General features: G+C 42.3%; 2 protein-coding genes across 28 annotated transcripts in view; one reads left to right on the top strand and one right to left on the bottom strand.

Annotated features, from left to right (window-relative positions):
• Nucleotides 1-27,547, top strand: part of ASPH (aspartate beta-hydroxylase) — a 240,199-nt gene extending 212,652 nt beyond the window's left edge. For 25 of the 27 annotated variants that reach the window (XM_089335288.1, XM_089335296.1, XM_089335286.1 and 22 more), the window contains 4 exons: nucleotides 561-696; nucleotides 5,612-5,703; nucleotides 6,073-6,206; nucleotides 19,473-22,982. In XM_089335288.1, the coding sequence (XP_089191414.1) occupies nucleotides 561-696; nucleotides 5,612-5,703; nucleotides 6,073-6,206; nucleotides 19,473-19,623 (513 nt within the window). In that variant the 3' untranslated portion in view covers nucleotides 19,624-22,982. Of the gene's footprint in view, nucleotides 1-560; nucleotides 697-5,611; nucleotides 5,704-6,072; nucleotides 6,207-19,472; nucleotides 22,983-27,020 lie in introns of those variants that run through there. The other 2 variants (XR_016235683.1, XR_011389110.2) reach the window with 1 other exon arrangement.
• CLVS1 (clavesin 1) overlaps nucleotides 21,889-27,572 on the bottom strand; it is a 190,730-nt gene continuing 185,046 nt past the window's right edge. The window contains exon 6 of the mRNA XM_051843797.3: nucleotides 21,889-24,043. Within this exon, the coding sequence (XP_051699757.1) occupies nucleotides 23,956-24,043 (88 nt within the window). The 3' untranslated portion in view covers nucleotides 21,889-23,955. The remainder of the gene's footprint in view (nucleotides 24,044-27,572) is intronic.

The following is a 27,572-nucleotide window of genomic DNA, read 5'->3' as shown; positions in this document are numbered from 1 at the left end:
AAAAAAAAAAAAAAAAAAAGAGTATCCATATGTTATATTTTCCTGTTAATTTTTTAATGCACCAGTTGCTCCAACTGACTCTTTCTTAGTGTTTCAAAAGTTTAATTATTACTATCCATGTTGAATGCCATCTACGTAAGGAACTCTATCTATTAAAAGGTGAAATTAATTCTGTGATTCGTATTCCACTGGGGATACCAGAATGTCACACAGACAAGCTAAAGTGTACTGATCAACAAGATCAATGCTCCTGTTAAGTTGTGGGCTTTTTTTTTTTTTAAAGATAGCAGCAAACCTTATGCAAACCTTAAGCATGAAAAGGATTATTCTCTGATATTTCTAGGAGATAATACAGTATTTATGCTGCATTTGGTTGAGAAAAGTAATATGAGGGGTTGAGTATTTTTACAGTTTTGATCAGAGGCCCCAGAGAACATTAAAACAAGTGATTTAAACGAGAGCAAATTTTTCATCACTTTATGAACCAACAATCACGTGTATTTGTACAGTGTTCAACCTTACTTGATTTTAGTCTGGTAAATGCAGAATCTTCCCTTCAGACTTTAGAAAGAAACTGGAAGTTGATTCGTGATGAGGGCCTGGCAGTGATGGACAAAGCCCAAGGCCTCTTCCTGCCTGAGGATGAAAACCTGAGAGAGAAGGGCGACTGGAGCCAGTTTACGCTGTGGCAGCAAGGTGAGCTCCTGACTCCTACCCTGTTCTCTGCAGCCAGTCACCCAATGACAAGTGACGGAAGTCTCTGTTGACTTAAAGGGAACTTAAAAGGACTGCCTGGAAGACCTAGATTTTGCAGTTCCACTCACTGTTTTTAAAAACTGTATTGGAGGCTGGCGCCGTGGCTCACTAGGCTAATCCTCCGCCTTGCGGCGCCAGCACACCGGGTTCTAGTCCCGGTCGGGGCACCGGATTCTGTCCCAGTTGCCCCTCTTCCAGGCCAGCTCTCTGCTGTGGCCAGGGAGTGCAGTGGAGGATGGCCCAAGTGCTTGGGCCCTGCACCCCATGGGAGACCAGGAGAAGTACCTGGCTCCTGCCATTGGATCAGCGTGCTGGCCGCAGTGGCCATTGGAGGGTAAACCAACGGCAAAGGAAGACCTTTCTCTCTGTCTCTCTCTCTCTCTCTCTCTCACTGTCCACTCTGCCTGTCAAAAAAAAAAAAAAAAAAAAAAACACAAACAAACAAAAAAACTGTATTGGAGAATTATATGTGTGCGTGTGTGTGTGTGTGTGTGTGTATTTGCATATATGTTTAAAAAAATAGATAGGTAGATAGGTAGCATTTTGATTTTCTTGGTCTTTTCTGTTAACTGGTATGCTGCTGACCATAAACCAACTGTGTAGGCATGTGTTTATTGATGCCTTAGAAAGGCGCATCTCTGAGCCTCATGTGTTCCTATGAAGTGGAGATGATGCTACATGCCAAAGTAATATCACCACTGTGAGCGTTAGAAACGGTTTCCCATCAGAGTGACAAGATAGTGGAAACCATGCTGTGAGGTCTTCAGGAATAGGAAGTGTTTATATTCCACTTGATATTTCTTGAGCTTATTATGGGCTCAAACATGTAAATAGAGCTGTAATAAGTGTTTGTTCAGTGAATTAATCTGTTGGTGTATCTTTAAGGAAAGGAGCAGTGAATTTTATCTTTGAGGCGTTTTCCAATTTTCTTGGAAAGTCAAGTTAACCTGGGATAGCAATAACTCTGTGCTATGAGGCATGTGTGTGCAGACGGGAAAGGCCACTTGAAGACACAGGATGAAGGTGGCCACCTGCTAGCCAAGGAAAAAGGCCACAGGAGAAACCAAGCCCCCCAATACCTTGGCTTGGATATCCAGCCACCAGAAGTGTGAGAATCAATGTCTGTTGTGGCAGCTGCAGCAGACTAATGCAGTATCTAAGTAGTCTCTAATCACTATGAGACTGTATTCCTTTTTTAAAAAAAATCAGCTAATTTGTGGGAGGGAACTTACGGGGGAGGGGAAGCCATTGTAATCCATAAGCTGTACTTTGGAAATTATATTCATTAAATAAAAGTTAAAAAAATCAGCTAATTAGAGTTAAAAGAATTAGCAAATATAAAAATGATTTTCCCCACGAATATGTTTTTAAAATCTGTGTTGTTCCCATTTTAATAATTGTCACCAGCAATGACCAAAAGATATAGTCAGTGAATATGGCACACATGCACAATTTTTCTTCCAGAGCTCATGATGATTGATGCTAATTGATTCTCTGACACTTTTTGGATTGACTCAGATTGAACCTCTGATTCCTTCTTAAAGACTTATTTATTTACTTGAAAGTCAGAGTTACAGAGAAGGAGAGGCAGAGGCAGAGAGAGAGAGAGAAATAGATCTTCCATCTGCCAGTGCATTCTCCAAATGGACTCCAGGGTTGAGGCTAGGCCAGGCTGAAGCCAGGAGCTTGGAACCAGGAGCCCCATCCGCTTCTCCTACGTGGGTGCAGGGGCCCAAGGACCTGGGCCTTCCTCCGCTGCTTTCCCAGTCACATTAGCAGAGTGCTAGATAAGAAGTGGAACAGCCAGGACCAGAACCAGAGTCCATATGGGATGCTGGCGCTGCAGGCAGCATTTTTACCCGCTACGGCACAGTGCCGCCCCAGCTTTGGCTTCGTCTTAACATGCTGTTGTCATAGGCAACCATGTCAATTGGTCAGAGTTAACATACAAGATGGGCTCTGTTGTCACTCTGGCAGTAGCCCCTTGAAACTTAAGAAAAGGGACAACCCAAGATCACAGCTCCATGCACATCTCTCATAAAGTGTATTCACATTTAAACAATATATTGAACAGATTCTTTCAGCTAGATCTCTTTCCAAGGCCATTTTCCCAAGGGAACAGGTTCCTACTTCTTGAGAGTTACTTTGACCTTGGTAAGACATAGTAAACAACAACAAAATCACACTGAGATGCAGGTGCTAGGCATTTTTTCCTTCAATGAGTTAACTGTTCTGCTGCTACGCAGCTGCCTTCTAATTCATTATGCAAGAAAATGTGAAATTATAGTTTAAAGCACAGGTTTTGGAAACCAGCAATCCTAGGTTACAGTCTTAGATACACCGCTTGTTAGCTGTGTGATGTGAGCATGTCTGGATCTCTGAGCTTCAAATTCATTAGCTGAAAAATGGCAGTGAAAACATTGCCTTAAGTGTGGAGCTGTAAATAGGATCAGTGAGCATCAGCTATAGGTCTGACACAGGAGTATCCAGTATATGATAGTGACAGTATATTTCTGTTACCTAACAGCAACACATTATTAGTATTACCTAATAATATTATTACATAATAATAATACTATGTATTGCATATGATGGTGATTCTACACATTTTTATGACCTTACAAAGAACATTATTTCACGCACATAATTATCACAAGCAGCAGCTAGCATCCCATAACGGAGCACCAGTTCAAGCCATGGCTGCTCTGCTTCCAATCCAGCTTCCTGCTAATGTGCCCGGGAAGGCAGCACATGATGGTCCAAGTACTTGAGCCCCTACCACTCATGTGGGAGACACGATGAATTTCCAAGCTCCTGGCTTTGGACAGCCCAGCCCAGCCCATCCATTGCAGCCATTGGGGAATGAACCAGCAAATGGAAGATCTCTCTCTCTCTGTGTCTCCGCCTTTCTCTTCACGACTCTCCCTTTCAAATAAATAAATCTTTTAAAAAATGCTTTATGATGGCTAATACATTTGTCTAACATTTGTTCAAACTGCCATTTATCATTCAACTCATTGGGGGTACTCCATTAATAACCAAAACGACAACTGATATTTTACTCTATCAAGAAAAATATTACTTAGAAATAGCTAATATAGATATGCAAGAGTACCTCAAAAATTCATGGAAAGTAAATTGAAAAGTTTATTTTGATGCAAAAAAATTTCTGAAATGCATACATTGTTGCATCATAAGTATGCATTTTCCAGGAGCTCTTTAAATACCCCTTGTGCAAATTGAAGTCCATTTGATTAAGGAAGATATAATTTAAGTGGTACCTTTTGTAACTCTCATTTTATTCTCAGTATTTGATTGTCTTGGAACACAACTAATGTTAATAAAATAAAATTAAACTCAGCTTTAGAAGTAGCAGCCCTTTGTAGGAATCTTGAGTGGAATTAAAATATTTCTGTCTTCTAAAATATCCATTGTTTTCCTCCCGATGTGAGCCAAAGACGCTCTGCATTCTGAGCACATCTTCCCTAATAAACAGTGGTTTTATAGGCTGTGAAGAAATTGGCGTAGTCCAGCATGCTGAAGACCGTGCCCCAGGATCTCTGTTCCTGACAACGCTGCTCACAGAAAGCATCATCTAACAAGGAGCTCCTCCTCCCTTCTTCACTGCGATCTCATTCTTTTTCAATCTGTAAATGATCATCTGTACATTGAAAAAGGCATTAAATTCTAATTAAAGTAGTGTGCTTTGCTAACTCTTTAATGCAGTCTGAGGAATGGATTTTTAGGTTTAGAAATATAAATGTCATTTTTCTTCCTTGGGGATGCACTCATTTCCTGTGGCCTCTTAACAAATTACTGTAAACTTAGTGGCTTAAAATACACACACATGAAGCCGGTGCCGTGGCTCACTAGGCTAATCCTCTGCCTTGCGGCGCCGGCACACCGGGTTCTAGTCCCGGTCGGGGCGCCGGATTCTGTCCCGGTTGCCCCTCTTCCAGGCCAGCTCTCTGCTGTGGCCAGGGAGTGCAGTGGAGGATGGCCCAAGTGCTTGGGCCCTGCACCCCATGGGAGACCAGGAGAAGTACCTGGCTCCTGCCATCGGATCAGCACGGTGCCCCGGCCACAGTGCACCGGCCGCGGTGGCCATTGGAGGGTGAACCAATGGCAAAGGAAGACCTTTCTCTCTGTCTCTCTCACTGTTCACTCTGCCTGTCAAAAAAATAAAATAAAATAAAATAAAAATACACACACATGGATTTGTTGGTAGCTGCAGAGTTCAGGAGTCTGCAACTGATCTCACTGAGCTAAAATCCAAGTGCTATCCTGGAGATGCAGCTGCTAACAACTGCCCATATGCCTTGGCTCCTGGTCTCATGCTGCCTGCAAAGCCAGCCATGACTGGTCAGATCGCCCTCATTCTATATCACTCTGACTCTCCTGTCTCCCTCCTCCACATTTAGGGACCCTGTAATTATACCGAGCCCAGTTAGTCTGTGATAATATTTTAATGTCAGCTAATTGGAGATCTCAATGCTATCTCCAACCTTAATTCCCCTTTGCATGAAAGTTTCCATATTCATATGTTACAAGGCTTTGGGTGTGGACACGCGAAGAGGGGGGCATTGTTCTGCCTGCCACAGGGTGAAAGTAAGTGTTCAACATGTGCCTTGCATCTCAGACCTCCTTAGTCAAATAGTCCCACGCTGATTGGAGAATTGGGGTCCTTGCTCTGCCAGCCACGATTTACTGGAGCAAGACACCTCATCTTCCTGTGTTTACTCAGCTCTCTCATTCCTAAGCAAGGATGAACATGGAAGTCGCCTATGATAAGGGGATAAGTTAAAGCTTTCACATGATTTGCTTTTTAAAAGGGTTTTACTATTTATTGTTCTAGGAAGAAAAAACGAGAATGCTTGCAAAGGAGCTCCTAAAACCTGCACTTTACTAGAGAAGTTTCCTGAGACCACAGGGTGCAGAAGAGGACAGGTACCAAGAGGGCTTGCCATGCTCCGAGGACCCAATGAGTTGTCAGGAACAGGCAGTGCTGACCTTTAAGAGAAGCAAACATTTGCTGTGGCCTGAAGAATGTGTCTTTTCTCACTCCCCTTTTAATGAGACCTAATTTCATGTGTTTGACGTCAGAATCGAGGGTGGCAAATGTTCAGTGTTTATGGCTTTGTGGAAAATGCAAGGGCTTATTTTTAGTTCTTTCACAAAAGAACAAGATGTGAGAATGAATTCTGAGTCTTTCAAAGGCTCTAATCCAAATTGACAGTAATTTGGTCCTGTCACTTTAATTGAGCAATTCTGTTACACCTTGATAAATGACTGAACGAGTGTATGTTTTCTGCTCAGATCAAATATTCCATCATGCACCCTGGAACTCACGTGTGGCCGCACACGGGGCCCACAAACTGCAGGCTCCGAATGCACCTGGGCTTGGTGATTCCCAAGGAAGGCTGCAAGATCCGATGTGCCAACGAGACCAAGTATGTTTGTCACTTTCCTCCAGGTGTCTGTTACAAAAAGCTATGTTGGTTTGACCATCTCCATCTCTCTTTGTGCTCTCTGTTGGTCTGGAGATGCTGTCCAGTTCTCAGGATGCCCTCCTTGGTTATGTCTTCTCCAGACACGCTCCTCCGCTTACTGAGCCTTCTTGCTTCTCTCTGTAGGTGGGCACTCTTGCATCTGAGTCAGCTAACATATACTGAGTCCTTCACATGTTGTGCATTTGCTCACTGCTTTACAATGGAGTTGTTCATAAATATGAGAAGTTCCTCTCCCTGGAGGAAATGCCCCATGATACCTATTTTCCTCTAGAGGAGACCGGGTGGTGCAAAGGAAGCTGGCTGCTGTTCTCACATCCCAGTTCTGATGCCTGATCCTGTGTGATCGTGGCCAGTTACTTAATCCCTTCAAATCTCAGTCTCTTTATGAAACTAACACTGATAACATTGACTCTGCAAGGCTTTTGGATGGACTAAATAAATAATGCCTGTAAAGCACTTGGTCCGTGTTCTGGCACTAGCAGGCAAGAACGTGGTGGTGAACAAAGGGGGATCTTCTCCTCTCTGCCTTTTCTTTTCCTACTATGGCAAGTTTATTTGTGAACTTGTGAACAACCTACACTTGCTCTGGCTTTTGTACCTATAATGCTAATACTCACTTCCCCTGAAGTGCTGGTCCTTTCACCTATCCAAAATAAAACTATTTCTAAAATTTGATTTCTCAGAATGGAATCTCCCCTCTGGCTTCTGGGAGTGCACATCATATCCTGCTGTCTGTCTTCTATTGGTGTGTAATTATTAGTACATATTAGCCTAACGTCCACAGTGAGCTGTAGGCTTCTAGAGATTGGAGACCAAGCTGCTGTCTTCCCATCCATTTCTCATGATGCTTTATAGCAGTCAGAGTGGAGGGTTCGTGTTTGGGTTCTTGTTCATTTGGTCATTGGCAGATACCTGCCCTGGACAAGGCAGAGCAGCACAAGCTGAAGCAGGTGGGGCTGTCCTCTGCCAGATGCATCTGACTGGGAGACAACAATGGAATGCCACAGAGCTGTGAGAGAGATGCAGATGGGTCTGGGCCCGTGAACAGGTACCTCACTTGCAACTCAGGTTTGGGAATCCTGGCAGTGGGAGTTGCATAAGACAAGAGCAATTTGGACATTGAAAGCTCAAAGTGAGTGGCCAGCCTTGTGGCATAATGGGAAAAGCCGCCGCCTGTGATGCTGACATCCCGTATGGACGTCAGTTTGAGTCATGGCTGCTCCAATTCCAGTCCAACTCCCTGCTAATGCTCCTGGGAAGGCAGAAGAAATAAATAAGTAAACAAAAATAAAGATTTATTTATTCACTTATTCATTCATTTGAAAGGCAGAGTAACTGAGAGAAAGAGGAAGAGACAGGGAAAGAGATCTTTTATCAGCTGGTTGACTCCTCAAATGGCTAGAACAGCCAGCTCTGGGCCAAGCTGAAGCTGAAGCCAGGAGCCAGGAGCCACGAGCCAGGAGCCAGGAGCCAGGAACTCCATTCAGGTCTCCCATATGGGTGGCAGGGTCTTAAGTACTTGGGCCATTTTCCACTGCTTTTCCAGGCCCATGAACAGGGAACTGATCTGAAGCAGAGCAGTCAGTACCTAAATGGGCACTCCAATAAGAGATGGCAGCATTGCAGGTAGTGGCTTAACTTGATGCACCACGGTGGCAACCCCAATTAATAAATTATTAAAAATATGTGTATCTATTCTGCAATCAGGAATGTAAGGTGTGTAAAGAATATGGTAGAAAATGAAAGTATTTTAGAAAGTAAATTGTAAACAGCTTTGAATACCAAACAAATGAGATGAGATGCCTGTTAGGAAACCATTTTGTAAGCTACAGGTGATTCTGGTGGGGAAGATGAGGAAACAGTTAACAGCTTGTCACAGCAAGCTGCCCAGGAGATAGAGACAGAATTGGGGTGCCAGAGGGAAGTCAGAGTAGAAAACAGATACAGGAGGTATTGTGTGGTTTGACTCAAGTTAATCTTGAGTGTGTGGTACCAAGGAGGGGGCAGTCGCAGGTGCTGCTTCATTTTCAATCTTGAGTCAGTAGGAGACCGGTGATGCTTCTACAGACATTTGGAATTTGGGAGGCATGAAGCAAGTTCAGGGAAAGGAAATTAGTTCACAGTCTGCATGTATTTTATTTTCAAGTTGCTACTGGGACACAGTAGTAGAAATATCTAGGAATCATCTAGAAATAGAGTTCCAGTGCTCAGAAGAGAAATCAAGTGTAGAGATGATGATTTGAGAGTTGGGATTAGCAGGAGTGTCTAGAGGAAGCCTGAGACAATCGAGTGATGAAAGAAATGAGGACAGTCCATGAAAACATCTACATGTAGAAGGCAGGAATGAAGGGAGTCCATGAAAACATTACATGTAGAAGGCAGAAAGAGTAAAAGGAACCAAAAAGGAGATGTGGAAGGAGACAGCAGAGTTGGGCGGACCAGGAGGAATGACCAACAATGGCTGACCATGTAGAAGTGTCTTCCATGATGAAACAAATCTTGTCAAACCCTAGGAAACTCAGATTGTGTGAAAGGGAAGAGGAACAGATATGGCCAGGGTCCCAGGAAGTACAGAGAGGAGGTGAGAAGATACTGCGAGAGGCAGAGATGAACAAGGCCACCTCCTTGGAACTCAAATAAGAGCTTGAGGCAGTGGAGAAGCAGAAGAGTTCCAGGCCCCACTCCTAAATGCTACTTAGATTTTAGGACTTGCTGTTGGATTTCCCCTCCCTCTTTTCCTTCCTTTAATCTTTCCTTTCTTCTTCCCTTCTCTCCTTCCTTCCTGTCCCTTGTATATTCCACTTATGAGTACTTGGAGCAGAGTCATTAGGTCAAAATCTCCTTAGGCACAGGAAGGGACAGAGAAGGGTGAGGAACGGATACTAGTCTTTAGTAGCCTTAAATACTACAAAAGCTCTGGTTATAATAATGTAAATAGCCATCAAGAAGGGGAGCAGGTGGACCTGGATGGAGCCAGAAACTTAATAAACAGAAGGCCCAAAACACAGAAGTGATGCCGGGAGACCTACCCTAGCAGCATATCAACAGGTGCATTGCCCACCCCACTCTCCTAGCAAACACTTCATGACCCCACGTGATGAAGGAAACCATTCATCTTGGAAGACTTGGACACCATCAGTTTCAAAAACCCTCTTCACCTTCCAGAGGTACTGGAGGTTAGATGCCCCAGTCCTGCAGCTTACCCAGAGGGGGATTTAGAATGAGAACATGAACTTGGCAGTCCCTCAGTTTTGGCTGAGATAAAGTGCAACCCGCTTCATGTGACAGGAAGGGGTGGCTGAGAACAATAATTTGCAGATGATATGTTTTGCAAATTGACAGTGATTATTAAAAAGATCTTGCTGCCCACCTGCCTGTAACTGGGCCAAGGAGGTAATTTTGTAGAAGATGAAATGCTCGTGAATAACCAGTGAGCCCTAGCACTCTTCTGCCTCATGGTGACTGCCAGTCAGTACTCCTTCTCCACGTCCGAGCTGTTGTACTTGCTTTATGTCCAGACAGTCTCATCCTCAACAATCCCTAGCTCCAGGGTGGTTGAGTCAGGCTTAGCATTTCATTACAAAAACAGTGCTTTAAGGCCGGTGCTGTGGTGCAGGAGGCTAATCCTCCGCCTGTGGTGCCTCTATCCCATATGGATGCTGGTTCTAGTCCCGGTTGCTCCTCTTCCAATCCAGCTCTCTGCTATGGCCTGGGAAAGCAGTGAAAGATGGCCCAAGTGCTTGGGCCCCTGCTCTCATGTGGGAGACCCGGAAGAAGCTCCTGGCTCCTGGCTTCAGATTGGTGCAGCTCCAGCTGTTGCTACCAATTGGGGAGTAAACCAATGGAAGGAAGACTTTTCTCTCTGTCTCTCTCTCTCTCACTGCCTGTAACTCTACCTCTCAAATAAATAAATAAAATCTTTAAAAAAAATGGTGCTTTTCCTAAGAGAAATGGATCAACTAAATTAAAGTGCTATGTACTAGTTATAGTGAAAAAGAACCAGATATTTGAATAGTAGACAGTTTATCAACTCTGAGGACAGAAAGAGTATAATATAAAAATCAGCAAGTTTCATGCTGTGATACGGAAGTACTATTAGCATGGAAAGAGAAACACACATGCCACAAAATCAAGCTTCTTTGTGCTAGGGAACAGGAAGCAATTTTTCCAAGCATCTCAGCTTCCAAGAGTGGGTTACCCGTGGCAATTTCTGCACTGTAGTTCTAGGTATTAATCATCAAACTGCTGTTATTCCAGAGTGATGAGATTCCTGCTGGCATGCATGTTGTTTAAAACTTCCATCACTGCAAACGTAGCACAGCTCTCTTGGTCTGGTGATGAACTTGTAAGCATGCATCCTTAGTCACTATAAATAAATTGAGCAGCCTTAGTCAGTATAAATAAAATGAGCATTTCAAATTAATAAATGCCTTCTGATTACAAAACAAGATGCCCCTTGTCCATAATTTCTAAAACAGAGATAAAAAGAAAAGTTTTTTTGATCCTAGTACCAAGCAGATATTGTTCAGATATTTCTTAGTGCTGAGACATGGATAGTCATGATGACAGTGATGATAATGGCAATGATATATATTATACCAGTGATATAACTGTGCCAGGCACACTTCTAAGCACTCTAAATACATCGACTCATTAATCCTTACAATGCTATTCAATTATGATTATTAAATTCACCAGCTGAGGATACTGTGGTATAAACATTAGCAACTTGTGCAAGGTTGTTATTTTTTCCTAGGACTGCCAGAACAAATTGCCACAACCTGGGTTCTTTAAAACACTCTCACAGTAATGGAGGCCAGTGTCTGACATCAAGATGTTGGTGGAGTTGGTTTAGGGGCTCAGAGGGAGAGTCTTCATCTCTTCCCCAGCTTCTGCTGGCTGCTGGCAAGCCTTAGTGTTCTTGGTTTATCCATGCATTACTCTAATCTCTGCCTCTGTATTCACTTATCTCTCCCTGTCTTCTCTGCTTACATTCATCATATTTTCAGTACTATAACAAATACCCAAGAGAAGCTGCTTAAGAAGGAGGGAGGTTTGCTTGACCTCAGGGTTTTGGAGTTTCACTGTCCAAGCTTGGCAGGCCCCTTTGGTTTGCCATCCTAAGAGAGCAGCAGATGGTGGAATATGTACAGAGGAAGGAGCATGTGGAGAGCCAGCAGGCAGAGAGACAGGGAGTGTGCTTTTCTTTGTCTATGTGGTCCCTCCTTATAAAGCCACCGGGATTTCATAACAGGGGCTCCATCCCAGGAGCCTGATCCAATCTGATCACTTCTCAAGGGCCCCACCTTTGGATACCATAATTGGATTATATGTTCCCTTAATCCCTCAACCATCCATTTCAAGCCACTGGCATAAGACTTTAGGGAGCAAACCTTTAACAATTAGGCCTTTGGAGGTTGCCCAAATTCATATTCAAACCATGGTACTGTTTCTCTTCTTTGATAAGGACACTTCTCATTGGATTTAGGGCCCCGCCTAGTCCAGGATGATTTCATCTCAATGTCCTTGATTATATCTGCAAAGAACCTTTCTCCAAATAAGGTTACATTTATGGGTTCCAAATGTATCTATAGAGGGGGGTAAACATTCAACCACTACGCTGTTAAAACCAGGTTCTCTCCCAGGCATTCTGGTTTGAATGCCAGTGATTCTAGCCACAACCCCATAGGCTTGCTATGTAGATTTTGGGTCTCTGGTTATTTACAAAATGAGGATAATGCTGTACTCAGGTGATCATGTTGAATGCTGTTTTTCATTTCCAGACAGCCGGGTTAACAGTAGAGAAAGCAGCTAGGGAGTTTCCATTTCTGTGCCTTGTATTTCTGTCACCTGAGGCAGCCCTTGCTTTGTAGTCTGTAAAATGAGGTCATCAGAAATTTTAATCCAGAGCTGAATAAACTCTAATCAATGAATGAATAAACAGGCCATGGGAAAGTGGGAATTAATTGTTAACCTCATGGAGGGGCTGAGTTGTTTGAGCTTTAGATGATTCCAGAGAGGAATTCATTCTTTTGAGTCTCCAAGAGGGCCTTCCAAATTGCACTGGAGCCATTCCAAGAGAATGAATGGTGACCTCACAGCCCTCCATGGGACTCTGCATCATTGCCTGCAAATTGCCAGCCTGACATGTTGGCCGAGATGGAAGCATAGCCAGGAAAGGACATGTGGCATTGGTGTGGCCATAGTCTGAAGGCTTGAATTACCAACAAGTCATTTAATTCTTTTCTGCATGTCTGTAGAAATAGTATCTTTCCCCCACACACCTCACCTACATTATTAGCTATATTTTCATTAATACTCAAGATTTCGATTAGGTAGATTGTGTGGAGGTCATGCTACAATGCTTGTAGTAAATGAGAAACTTATTTTTAATCCACTGTGAATTGCTCCACAACGTTTGTTTTGATTCCACAAGTTGTCCAAGAAGATAAAGTAAATATGTCTTAAAATTGTCAATCACATATAGAAGCTGTGAATTACCACACATTTTCACCCCTTCTTTCATCTTTTGCACTACTTTCCCTGAAATCATACATCTTCTGTTCCACAAGATTAACTCTGCTACCATCTGTGTTGCAATGTGACCTGATCCACAGGACACAGTGAAGCCTCCTATCCAAGACTGTAAGACCATAGGAGCATTTTTTAACTGGATGGGATGTTTTCCTGAAGGTTTGTTGGTTAATGAATAGTAACATTTTATCCCCTTTCTTCCTTCATTTGAGTAACTTGGTAAATTAAGCACATCAATAAAGTGCATGAGCTGTGTTCTGTTTAGCATGGTAAAGTGCTTATAGCAATACGCAATAAATACACAGAATGCACACACACATATTCATGTCTGCACCTGCACAGGGAGTGATAGTTCCCACATCAATGCAGTTGTATTCCAAGCTTCTATTTGCTGAACTGATGGTTGAGGAGTTTGAATCCATTTCACTGTGGCACTGGTAAATGTAAACTGGTAAATGTAAATGGATGTTTCTGGGCCAGTCCCTGAAAGGTTTTTACATCACAATCTTTATTAAAAGGACCCAGAACCAGTGATTATTTGTATTAATGTTTCTATGGAGAAAAAAAATGGATCTTGAATTTTTACCTGAGATTTTAATGTTATTTATCTTCATAAAATGAAATTAAGAGCACAGGAGTTACATGGCCTGGGTTCTAATTCTGACTTTCCCTCTCATTCAGTATGGCTGTAGAAAACCTGTGCAACCTCAATGAGCCTTGATTTACTTACCTGTAGAATGGGAAGAATAAAAATAAGTCTCTTCATGGTATTGAGAATAAAAATTATCCATATGCATACACTCAAAACTGTAGTTAACAGAATACCGTGTGGCAGGTGCACCATGTCTGTTTGAGCTTTTACCCTCTTCTTGTTTAATTGCTACAGAGACTGAGACTTCTGCCCTTTCCATTCCTGGGAATGGAAACAAGCACTTTTGCAACACTAAAGATGGTTTTGCTACTATCTTCATTGTCAGAGAACACCATTGTGTTCTCTTTCTTCCATCTGTTGGTTCACTGCACCATTGTGTTCTCTGACAAGGCTGAAACCAGGACTTCCAGGAGCTAGGATCAGGATGAAGTAGTAGGCACTTGAAGCCTGCAGAAGGAATAGTGCAGAGGGGCACTGGTTGGACAGGCCTAGGCCAGGCACAATGGGAGTCAGGACAAAAACACAGCCTGATAGCACTCCCACTCTCTACTCCACTTCTCCTTTTCCTCCCTATGTCTTATCTGGGAGCTAAAGATATGAGGAGCGGGCAGTGGTCCCATAAGTGTTTCCCTCTCTCTTCCCTTTCTTTTTTCACATTCTTGATACACTGTGAACCATTCTGTTGCTGGTGCTCTAGGACTAAGAGGAGGACATCAGAAGTGACAAGGAGAGGCAGTGCAGGGGGTGGGCAGCAAGGCAGGATCTGGAATTCCCAGGGCCTGATAGAGCCTGGCTGGCAGGATGTCCCAGCAGGCACCAAGAGACAGGGCTCTAAGCCAAGGAGTATCCAAGGGTGTGGGGGAAAGAGATACTTCGTGGATTCAGCCATCTTTTGGTGGTACTAATATTTTGACATTAAACAAGTTAGCAAATGCTATGCCTATTGCTCAGATGACAGTTTCTTCATTATATCCTGCAAAATGTAGTGTGGAGAATGAAGCCCTAACCAAGATCTTGGCTAAGAGAATTGTAGTGCTGAAAGGAGCCTTACAGACCATCTTTTCCTTGTGCACTTTATAAAAGTATTTATTTTTGCTGTTTTATTTATTTGAAAAGAAAGCTAATGAGAGAGAGGGAGAGAGAGAAAGAGAGAGATCTTCCGTCTGTTCGTTCACTCTCCAAATGGCCACAGCAGACGGGTAGGTGGAGCCAAAGCCAGGAGCCCAGAACATCTAGGTTTCCCACTTGGATGTAAGGTCTCAAGCGCTTGGGCCATCTTCTGCTGCTTTCCCAGGAGCATTAGCAGGGAGCTGGGTCAGAAGCAGAGCAGCCAGGACTCAAATCAGGGCTCCCTTATGGGATGCCAGCAATGCTGGTCCCTCTTAATTCACCACTAATCTTTACACAAATGGAGAAACTAAGCTCCACATGTACAGTGCTTTACCATGGTTGGATGGAAGCCTAGAGGCAGTCAGTGTAAAAACATGGGTGTCTTCACTTCCAGAGAATTGCTTTCTCTGGAGATAGAGATAGAGATAGAGATAGAGATAGAGATAGAGATAGAGATAGAGGGAGAGAGAGAGAGAGAGAATATTGCCTTCTCTGTGTGTAGGGGGAGATGAGGCAGTGATGAAGCAGTTTCACATTTCCGTTACAGTGAGTGCCAGGTTGGAGTCAGAACGGGGGTATTTCATTAACTCAACATGAATAAGAGCTGGGTTAAGAAACCTTATTCCTGAGCACTTCAACCTTCATGTGCTCCTTGTAGGCCACCACAGCAGGGCACCTGCAGATGCTCAGGATGTCTCCTAGGGCTACGCTGTTGATGAAACAAGCCTAGTGATTTGAGTTTCTACAGCAGTGTCCCTATAGTACTGCAGAGAGCTGGACCTCTTTCCATGTGATCCTTTTGTGTGAAAATTACAGCCGTGGTGTTCGCCCACCTCAGAGCATTTCAGCAGAGATCACACTGAGATATTACCTGTTAAGATTCTAGGCTTTCCTTCACAAGAGATTTACAGACCTTCGACATCTTCGTGCTCTCTTTTTTGTTGTGTGGTACACTCATCCTCTCCAGGCAGGGACTGAATCTCCCATTTAGCCCTGGCGTTACTTCAGTCTGGACCTGGCTTCCATGAAGTTTTAACGTCCCTCTCTCCCCCTCCCAGGTTGGCTGAGGCTGCACAGTCAATCATTCTCTCTCTGACAACTGATTGAAAGACACCACTGTTTAAGGAATCTACATGAAGGAATCCCCATTAAGTAATTGAGTATCTTCACGCTTTTCTGGGAAAATATATCAGTGAAAATTAAAGGCAAACATAATTCTTTATTTAACAGGGCTTACTTCACTATATTTTTATGGTCCTGTGAAAAAAAAACACTTAACCTTTTGGAATAACTCCCAGATTTCTTGTTTAAAAAATGGTTAATTAATGGTTTACACTAAAACACATTTGACTTCATTTATCTGAAAAGCCACAAACCGGTGGTTCTAACATTCTACTCGTGCATCCTGGTGTTCCCTGAGTGACCAGTTTGTCCCAGGGCTAATAACTTTTTATAGTTCATAGGGAATTTAAGTTAATGAATGAAATGCTTAAGATTTCTCTCCCATAAAATTTACATCCCTAAATCTTGGCTTTGTTAAACCTATCAGAATCTAGTGAAAGCTGTCACTTTGCTCAACCTAGAATTTTTTATTTCATTATTTTAATTACTTTTGCACTTTTAAGTACCTTTCAAATTCTCTGCCACCCAAAAATTTTAATAATCACTTGTCATTGTTGCACCAAGTGTATTCACAGACTCTCTAAAGACTTTTGATATCTTATACCTTTAGAAGTTACCCGTTTTCTCAAGTGAAGGCAGATTTCCTAAGCAGTGATGCAAAGTAATTCTTGGTGACATTCACATCTTCCCAACATTTCACTTCTGTCTTTCATCTTTCACACATTTTTCTATATTTCCCTTCCTCTTCTGTTCTATAATCTCAACCATTAATTGAATATTTACTGTGTGCCAACCATAGACTAATCCACACATGAACTACGTGGATGAGGATACGAAATTTAAATAAACATATACCATCCAACTTATAAAGGCTGGACTTACAATTTTTCAACCATACAATCATATGACAGTCAAATGCATTCAGTAGGAGCTGGACTTGGCATTTTGAATGTGATCTCTTCCAGGGCTACTTCAGTGTGGTCCCATCCTCTCTCATCATCATGGGCAGTGGCAGGGAGTGCAGCTCCCCATCAATCCCACAGTCAGGAGGGGAACAACCCACGTTTTGCAATGCACTGTACTGCTCAGCTTAGCTGCTCCTTAGGTACATGTAATCAGTGCAGTTTCCACTTATAATTTTTAACTTATGATGGATTTTTAGAGACATTACCGTATTGTAAGTTGAGAAGCACCTGTCACTCTCCTGTGGTCACGTAACAGTAATTTCCAGAGCCTGGAGGTTTAAGCCTGCTTCTCATCCACCACGACCACCACCGTGGTGTCTTCTGCCACATGCTCCCCTTTACCTTTCCTCTGTTTTCCTTGTGTAATTTATAGTGAAATACATAGTACAAAAATTGCTATCTTAACTTGTGTGCATGTGTTTTAAAGATTCATTTGTTTGTTTTAAAAGCAGAGCTACAGGGGTTGGAGAGGAGAGACAGAGAGAGAGATCTTCTATCCACTGGTTCACTCCACAAATGGCCCCAGTGGCCTGGGCTGGACCAGACTGAAGCCAGGAGCTGGGAGCTTCATCGGAGTCTCCTACATGATTGTCAGGGGCATAAGCACTTGGGCCATCTTCTGCTACTTTCCCAGGTTTATTAGCACCTGAGAAGGGAGTGATGGATGGCCCAAGTCCCTGGGCCCCTGCACTCACTCACATGGGAGACCCAGATGGAGCTCCTGGCTCCTGGCTTCAGAGCAGCCCAGCTCTGGCCATTGCAGCCATTTGGAGAGTGAACCAGGAAATGGAAGAGCTCTCTCTTTATCTCTCCTCTCTCTTTCTCTGTATCTCTGCCTTTCAAATCAATTATTTTAAAAAACATTCATTCCTTTTTAGGACTGAATAATATCCCACTGTGCAAATAAATACACCACACTTGGTTTATCCATTTCTTCATTGAGGGACACATGGGTCGCTTCCACCTTTCCACTGCTGTGGATAGGGCTGCTATAAACACAGGTGTACTTTTCCCTTCCTATATTCTGCCTATGTTGTAGGCTTGTCTGTGACACACTAGCAATGCTTAAGCCCTCTAAGAACACTTTTTTCTTCCTTTTCTCTTTTTCTTTTCTTTTCTTTTCTTTTCTTGGTGTTGCCTTTCTTTAAGTTTGATTTTGCATCATGATGAATGCCTCTTCGGTCATTTGCTCCTAAATCTCTGTTTTCTGTCCTTTGTTACCTTTGGATAGAATTCTAATGGAACTCTTGTAAACCTTCAGAGGAAGGTAAAGACCCAAGCAACACTTCTTTTTTATTGAATGTAAGACATTAGGTTAGATGTGTGACAGCACAAAGGGCAGGGCCAGGTGGGGCAGGGGCAGGGGTGTTGTATGGGTGAGTAGCAGAAGTATTGCTTTAATGAGCTTTTAACTTGTAAATGTGAATTACTTTATCAGTCACTTTAAACAAGTTGGAAGTTTATTGTCGAAATCACACACTTTGTCAGTTATTCTCCACTGGGATGATTTTGCCCCCACCCCCACCCCGGGCCTTTTGGCAGTGACTGAGGAAGTCACACTGGTGTGCAGGTCCTGTCCTACTGCTATCTAGTGGGTGATGTTGCTACAGTATACGAGAGAGCCTGTCCAACAGAGAGTGATCTGGCCCACACATCAGTAGTGCCGAGATCAAGAAGCCCTGCAATACATCATTGTGCTTGATTTATGTTGATTTATCACCTAATAAGAAACATAAAAAGGACATCAGTCATTTTCCCAATAAAAAGGTCTTTATGATAAAGTGATAGTTTGAAATCACATTAGCATATCTATGCCCTAATGCAACTATTTTGCTAATCCAAGATGTAAAATTTCAAGTGCTTAAGTGGAATCTTAAAATATAAAGGAAATTTCATTTTAAAAACATAACAGCATTTAAGATATTAGCAATTAGTATCTATTTTTAATGGAAGGGAGCATTGTCATATAGTTAATAAACTTTCTTTGGATTTGAAAGACCTGGTGTAACTGCCTCCTGCATATTTCCGCCTTGATTGCTTTGTTTAGACTAACACTATATTTAGATCTAAGTAACCATCCAGATCTCTTGAGAGGTAGTACTGGAGGCTCTAAAGTGTTTTGCAACATTGACTTAAAATATTCCATGGATAACCCACTTGCATAGCAGATGACACTAAAAATATACAAAATCCATTCCCAATCTGCCCATTTTCCCCAACCAGTTATACTAGCTTGGAACCACATAATTTGGTTATATGCCTTCTGGTCACTGAGTGTAAGTGAAGACTCAATTCCATAAAATGGAACTTGTAAGCTGAAAGGAAAATCACTTGGTGATGCACAAACCCCTGCCAGGTGTCCTCAGAGGCACTGAGATGCCTGACACCTGGTCCCCACCTGTGGTTCTAAACTCATCTCTGAAAGACCCCGGAGGAAAAGGCCGTGGAGTCCCTAACTGAGGAGCTGTTGCATGCAGGAACTGCCAGGGCATGCGCTCCAGTGCTGGGCTGATCAAGGAGGCCCCTCCGAGGGTGAGAGCCAGCACCAGTGTGGTGCCTGTGATGCTGTCAGTAGGCCCTCATCACCAGTCCCCTGCCCATGGTACATCCTCAATGCGGAGCAATGAAAAATGAATGTTTATGCTAAGAATCCTGAAGTCCTTTCTTTGTCACCAGGGGAGGAATAAATTCTGGCTTGGCGTTCTGGTTAGCTGGTATATCGCAAAGATTATAGAAAGGGCTTCCTGCATGCGGACAGGAATTGACCTCAGGCAGCTGAACCACACAAAGCTGAACTCTAGAATCTGTGTCTCTCTGTTCCAGGACCTGGGAGGAAGGCAAGGTGTTCATCTTTGACGACTCCTTTGAGCATGAAGTGTGGCAGGATGCCTCATCTTTCCGGCTGATTTTCATCGTGGATGTGTGGCACCCAGAGCTCACCCCCCATCAGAGACGCAGCCTTCCCGCAATTTAGCAGGAATTCATGCAGGCTTGGGACCCACTACAGAGAGGTTGTCTTTTTGGCTGTGTCTCCTTGGATGTGAAGAAAGAAGTGTAAACACCAAGACTTTTCATTCCCTGGACAATTTTATGCCTCCTCCTAGGGTTTGAAGACACAAAAGAGAGTATTTGCCTCATTACAGTTCATTTAGGAAACACCTGCGTGACAACACGGACCTTCTGCCTATATCTAAGGTGAACATTTAACAGCCTCTACCTTGCCAGCCAAAGATATTCTTTCCATGTAGAATAACAGGTCTAAATCAACATACAATGAGAACATATGTAGAAACTGTGAATATATTGCTTTAGTTGGAATTTTTCTATGTAGTTATATTTTTCTAGGATAGTCAAACTGTTTTGTCATCATATACCACTACTTTTTGTGGATTTCAATGACAAGCTATGTAAATGCTTTATCTCTAGCTGTTTAATGATAACTTCCCTGGCAAACTGAGATTTCCCTCTTTTAATTCTTTCAGTAAAAGACACTCTTGAATAAAGCAATTTTACTTTCCTAATACAAAAGAGAACACATAATTACACCAATCCAATGCCTGTGAACTATGCTGATCCCTACTTATTATCTGCGTTGAGATCCAGTATCTTAATTTTTCCTCATTATGCTAATGGTGGAAATATTATAAAAATCATAGTTCTTTCTAAGAGGAGTTTTTTTAACATTGAAAAAGGATATGGAATCATTTTTACAGAGAATTATAAAAATACTGAATAGAAATTTTTTAATGCCCAGTATTAGGCCTTGTGTTTGTGAGGGGGTAAAATGCGTAGAAGATGTTCTCTGAGGACTCGGTAGATAGGCGCTGCTAGGGTGTCTGGCTCCTGTCCTTTTTGCTGTCTGTGAGCAGGACCTAGGAATCCAGGGCACCTGCCTACTGTCAATCTATGTGAGGGCATTTGGCCGTGGAGATAACCCCCACAGCTTTGTAAAAACATTAAGGGTACAGAGTGAAAGTCATGAAGGATGCTAGGATCCTCATGCTGGGTGTAGGAGGTGGAGATTGCTCTCCTCTTCTATCTCCCTGGCTCGAGGAACTTCTGCCTTTGAAACATCACTTTGAAAGAACAATAATTATCTACATGTACTGCTAATATTACCCATGACCTAAAAATCACAATAGAAAATGGTGTTGCCCACTCAATCCCAAGATAATCAAATCCCTGATTTAGTAAAGCAGTAATGTATTTGACTGTGTATTTTTAAAATACATGCTAACTAGACATGTTTAAGAATGTAATGATATTCAGGCACTGAATTCTAAGCCAATATGAACAAAAATGCCAAAATGGCACATAGATCACCTGATTGCATTCACAGGTCGAAAAATACACCTGTGCTTTCTTTTTGTTCCAATACTAAGGAGGCTTTCTTTATGTCATTAAAGACTATTTCATGGGGCCAATGTTGTGGCATAGTGGGTTAAGTCACTGCCTTTGATGCTAGCATCCCATGTGGGCACTGGTTCGAGTTCCAGCTGCTCCACTTCCAATCCAGATCTCTGTGAATGTGCCTGGGAAAGCAGCAGAAGATGGCCCAAGTACTTGGGCCCCTGCACCTATGTGGGAGACCAGGATGAAGCTCCTGGCTTCGACTTGGCCCAGCCCCAGCTGTTGGAACCATTTGGGAAGTGAACCAGTGGGTAGAAGATCTCTCTGTCTCTCTTTCTCTCCCTTTATCTCTAATTCTGCCTGTCAAATAAATAAATAAATAAGTCTATGGGGAAAAAATATTTCTTTGGGGCTGGCCTTGTGGTGTAGCAGTTAAGACTGCTGCCTTTAACATCGGCATCCCATATGGATGCCAGTTCATGTCCTGGCTGCCCCACTTCCAATGCAGCTGCCTGCTGATGGCCTGGGAAAGGCAATGGACACAGCCCAGTGTTTGGGTCCCTGTCACCCATTTGGGAGACCTAGATGGAGCTACTGGCTTTGGCCTGGTCCAGCCCTTGCCTTTGTGGGCATTTGGAGAGTGAATGAGTGGACAGATCTCTCTCTGCCTCTCTCTCTCCATCTCTCTCTCTCTCTCTCTCTCTCTCTGTGTAGCTCTTTCAAATAGATAGATAAATGTTTTTTTTTAAATTTCTTTAACATAGAAATTGACCCCTTTTCCTTGACTTTATTGATATTGGCCTCAGTAGAAAAATTTTAAAAATATTTCTCCTGTTCCTTCTGTTTTGCCAATGTTCAGAAATCCTACTAAAACAAAGAGGCACAAGAGGGAAACTATCAAATTAATTACCAAAATGAAAAAGAGAAATCAAACTCATAAAAGATAAGACAGTATTTGTGTCCCTCAGAATTTATTGGACAGAGGAAATGACTGACAAAGGGCAATACAATCCAGTGCTCATGGAGTGACATTCGTGTCACCATTGAATTTGGTTCTCGTCAGTATATTGCATACACATAAAGAAATACAAACTAGAAATCATCATTGCTGAACCATCACCTTACATTCATTTAATGAGATTATGGAATAGTAGAAAACCTAGCTCTTAACTTAGTAAATGTAATATGGTATTTAAAGTCAGGTCACTACAGTAGCATTGTAAATATTTCCAATTGAAATGCCAGAGGTATTATTACTGTTGCAAAGGGTTGGCAATCATATTTTAACTACCTGGAATCCACAACTATTTTATAAACTCAAGTAATAAAAGGGATTTTCTAATTCACTTTAATTCTTTCTGTGTCTTACCTACATCTTGGTGTGTAAGAAAAGTGTTTCAGTCATTGCATTGGTGGAATCATTTCAGTGTTATTGTTTTGTGATTTGAAATGTCTACACAAAATGAATTGGTTTTATTTATACTGTGATGCAAGTGGTTGAGAAATATTTTTAATTATATTTCAATTTTATTTCTTTAATGGTGGAATGTAAAATTAACTTTGTTGTTATTCACTACCAGTAGGGAAAAGCTGAAACATTAGAAAGAAATGTAATAGAACTATTAAAATTATTATCTGTCAGGATAATTGTGGCCAGTTGAATCACTTCTTTCTTTTGAATTGTTCAGCTCACAAAGTAACCCTTGCAAATATTTAAAATGTGAAGCCATATTTTATTTTCGATTATCAACTAAAATATGTTTTATTTGACATTGAGCACCAATTGGTCATTCTAATAAATGCCCACGTGATGCAAATAGCTGGACAAATCAGCAATATCTAAAAATACACAGCTGGTCTTGGAAAACATGGCATGAGTAAGGATATCTGTTAATTTTTCATCTGATTTCCTGTGACTGGGTAGTTGGGACCTCCATTTCTAAGGAGAGTAGCTAAAGAAATAAAATGATCTTTGGCATTTCATCTTGCATTGGTAGTCTTCTCTTATTTCAGTGTTTGCATGTTTACTATCCTTAAGGGGTCTCTTCCTCCATGATTGAATACCTGCCTGCTTAGCAACAACCTGGCCCTTTCTTCACACCTGAAATGACTATAGAAAGGTGGGGGCTTAAATAGCTTAGTAGCTCGTTCCCTTGCTGTAGTGACCCAAGCGAGGCAATTTAAATTGATTTGTTAATCACTGACATGTGTTTCCAATGAGGCCCGCCTCTCTGCCAACACACACTGGACTAATGGGTTCTCAGGCTGACTGTGGGGAGTCACATGGCTAAGATGAAATAATCACATTCCAAATTGCGTGTGTCTTCTTTTAAGCTGGAGGCCTGATGAAAGATGTGACATCAAAATCATTTTTCGCAGGACATCAATATAAGCAAACTGCAAATAGCCAGACCTATGAGAACATGCTCTTAGGCAGAACAATTCAATGCTGGTGATGAGGTCAGAGAAAATAATTCAATAAGAATGGAAATTACTATTGTCTTGGGGCTTTGCGCTATATTAAACTTGACCATCTGATCTGCACAGTTTAACTCTGATGTATTTACTTGGAAACATACTTAATCTTAAATTGCAAAACTGGAGAGGGTCCCTGTGTAATCCCTCAGAAAAATCCTTGTCTTAATGTGGTATGTGCATCAAATGTAGTTTTTCGTTGTTTCAGTTCATTTAATACCATATGTATCAGGGAAGGGCTGTCTTTCTTACATAAATGCCTTGCTTCATCCTCCAATCCCCTCACTGAAAAAAGAAAAGTCTTTATCCAACTTTGGCTGCTCAGACCTATGGCTGGTGACAGTCATTGCTGGGGGTCAGGAGTGGAGGGCCTCGCGTCAAGCGGATGGCACGTGTCTGTGTGGGTCGGTTGCACATATGCTCCCTTGTTGACTGATACCACTGAAGGCCGGTGTGCAGGAGCATCAGGGTGGCTCATGGCTCAGTCCAGAGCCAGGAGTGGCTGAGTGTTCTCATTCTCTCCCTTGTCCTCATGTTTCAGGGTCCCGGCTTCAACCACAGACTGAGATCTAGAAAAGGGAGAGGAAAAAGACACAATTACAAACAATTCATGGAGGCAATAATTTTGAAAACTGGGGGAGGTATTTCAATTGTCTATTCACCTTTTTAATCAAGACACTCAACTACAAAATTGTTTTCCCTTTTATGTCTCTGTTTTACCTACTGGTGTTTCCTATTTGACATTTTTATGGAGAAAGGTGTGTTAGAATCTTGGAATCTTTGCTAGAATTTCTTACATTGGTGGAAGGGCACAACATTCCAGCCACAATTCTGCCTCAGTGTCTAAATATTCCATGGATTTTTCTTTAGGTTTTCTTTATTTTGTTTATTTTACAGACAGACAACAGACAGAAACCTCCCATCCTCTTGTTCACATCCTGAATGCCCAAAATAACTGGATCAGTCAAAGCTAGGAAACAGGATCTCAGTCCAGGTTTCCTACATGGGTGGCAGGAACTCAACTACCTTTTAATTTTTTAATTTACTTATGACAGAGAGTCAGAGAGATATCTTTTCATCAAATGGTCCATTCCTCCAAATGCAGGAAAGAGCTGAGACTTTGCCAGGCCAAAGCCAAGAGCCTAGAACTCAATTTGGGTATCCCACGTAATAGGGACCCAGTTACTTAACTACTGCACCAAATGCCAGACCCAACTACTTTAGCCATCACCTGATGCTCCCAAGGTGTTCACTAGCACGAAGCTGGAATTGGGAGCAAAGCCGAACTCCAACCTAGGCATGGACATCTCAAGCAGTATCTTTAACTACTAGACCAAATGCCCATCTCTGAATCTTTTATTTTAAATCATTCAGTGATTCTGATTCTTTTTTCTTTCTTTTTACTTATCTGAGAGAAAGATAGAGATCACACCCACTGGCTCACTCCACACAATATTCACAACAACTGGAGCTAAAGCCAGGAGAGGAGAACTCAATCCAGGTCTCCCATGTGTGAGAAGCTAGGACATAACCACTTGAGCCTTCACCACTGCCTCCCAGGGTGTGCATTAGCAGGACAGCAGGAATAAGAATCTGGAGCCAGGAATCGAACCCAGGCATTCTGATGTGGGACACAAGCATTCTAACCACTAGGCCAAATGCCCTCCCCATCTGTGGATCTTGAGATGATTCAAGTCAAATAAATGTTGTTGGATTTTCCATGTTTCAGTGTACTTTTTTAAAAAATATTTATTTATTTATTTGAAAGGCAGAGTTACAGAGAGAGAGAGAGAGAGAGAGAGAGGTCTTCCATCCGCTGGTTCACTCCCCAATTAGCCGCATTGGCTGGAACTGCACCAATCCGAAGCCAGGAGCCAGGAGCTTCTTCCAGGTGTCCCACGTGGGTGCAGGGTCCCAACAACTTGGGCCATCTTCTACTGCCCTCCCAGACCATAGCAGAGAGCTGGATCGGAAATGGAGCAGCCAGGACTCAAAGCAGCACCCATATGGGATGCTGGCCCTGCAGGCAACAACTTTACTCATTATGCCAAGGTGCCAGCCCCTCAGTGTGCTTTTTAATCACTTTGTTTCCCAGAATCTCAGCAACTACCATGGATGATGTTAAGACCTAGAGCCTTCGAATCAGACTCTGCCCCTTGGAAGACTGGCTGGGCAATTGGAGGGCTTTGGGAAATCCTCTAGATCATTAATCTCTCTCCTATAAAAATAAAAGTCTTGGATACTCCCCACATCTGTTTATAAGGATTAGAACTAATGATAGAATGCATTTGGCATAGAATTATAGTTAGAATTTGTGGAACACTTTTATCATCATTATTACAATGGTAGTGAAAGGAATCCTCAATTTCGGATGTGTTTTTATGTGTTTTTTTAACACATGTTATAACGTGTTAAATCTGAAGCCATTTTCCAACCTACAGAAAAAAATTACAAAAGCTACATGTGTAGTAGATACTCATTATGTTCACATTCTTTATTTTTTTTTTTTAGAAAGGCAGAGTTATACAGTAAGAGAGAGACAGAGAGAAAGGTCTTCCTTCCATTGGTTCACCCACCAAATGGCCGCTACAGCCGGCACACTGCGCCAATCTGAAGCCAGGAGCTAGGTGCTTCCTCCTGGTCTCCTATGCAGGTGCAGGGCCCAAGCACTTGGGACATCCTCCACTGCCCTCCCAGGCCACAGCAGAGAGCTGGACTGGAAGAGAAGCAACCAGGACAGAATCTGGCGCCCCAGCCAGGACTAGAACCCAGTGTGCCAGCGGCACAGGCAGAGGATTAGCCTAGTGATCTGTGGCGCCAGCCTCACATTCTTTAAAAAAGTATTCACGGGGCCAGGGCTGTGGCATAGCAGGTTAAACTGCCCCCTGCAGTGCCAGCATCCCATGTAGGTGACTGTTTGATTCCTGGCTGCTCCACTTCTGATCCATCTCCCTGCTAATGTGCCTGGGAAAGCAGCAGAGGATGCCCCAAGTACTTGGACCTCTCTGAATCCATATGGGAGACCTGAAAGAAGTTCCTGGCTCCTGGCTTCAGTCCAGCCCAGCTCTGGCAGCCCTTGTGGCCATTTGAGGAGTGGAATTCCATCCTGTGCACTTTTCTTCCTTTCTGATTTTAGTCAGTGTGTTTTTGCTGTAATAATCCATCATTGGGTATAACAATTTTCTGTATCTTATAAGGTTTTCCAGCAGATTATCAAATATAATAGAGGATTCTCACTATAATATATAATAGCTGTAGTATTAATTATGTATGCATCTAGTGTTCTTAGAGATTCTTTACATGTGTTAACTTACCTTATTTTCAGAACTCTAAGGGATGTTGCTATTGTTATCACCACTTTATAGATAGCAAAACAATTAAGTGACCAAAAAATTAGATAACACAGGAATGGCAACACAAATAGAGAGTGCAAAACAGGATAGCTTATTGCCACCACACTTATCCTGGGTGTAAGTAAGGCCTCAGCTGGAATATTTAATATTCCTTCTACCACACCATGAACATAATTTTCTTATCTCCTTTCAGGATATGTATACACTGCAGAAAGCATAAAATGAAGATACCAAAAGTCAAATAATTACAATTGCTTCAGGATAAGTAGCAGCTACTATAAATTTCCGTCCAAACAATTCAACTTGAGAGACCAAGGCAAACCTTTGAATGTGAAATGGATTCATTCAGCGCTCGGATGGAGCAGAGGAAGTCCCAGGTAGTAGTTTAGCCTTAGCTCTCACACATTTCCTAGGCAATTTTCTCTGTGCTTTTGTATGTGGAATGAGGGTGTAGATTTATATAAGAACAGAAAGGCTGAAAAGCGAGCAAGCATTAAAACAAACAGCAAACGTGATGGGCAAACCTGCCCAGAGCACTTCCTTGCAGCACCTTGGACAGCTGCCTGTTTGCTCTATAGGCCCTTGTGAAATTGGAAGGTGCACATACTGATGGCCATCTACTTTTAGGGATATCAAACTACATTTCTCTTCTGTCATGAGGTCAACTTTATTTTTTGTGTTTTTTTAACTTTTATTTAATAAATATAAATTTTCAAAGTACAACTTTTGAATTATAGCAGTTTTT

Source organism: Oryctolagus cuniculus, chromosome 6 (genome assembly GCF_051225735.1).
Source record: "Oryctolagus cuniculus isolate XC-2025 breed Fujian yellow rabbit chromosome 6, ASM5122573v1, whole genome shotgun sequence".
Lineage (NCBI taxonomy): Eukaryota > Metazoa > Chordata > Mammalia > Lagomorpha > Leporidae > Oryctolagus > Oryctolagus cuniculus.
The sequence above is the reverse complement of the archived record's forward strand: the minus strand, read 5'-3'. Positions and strand labels throughout refer to the sequence as shown.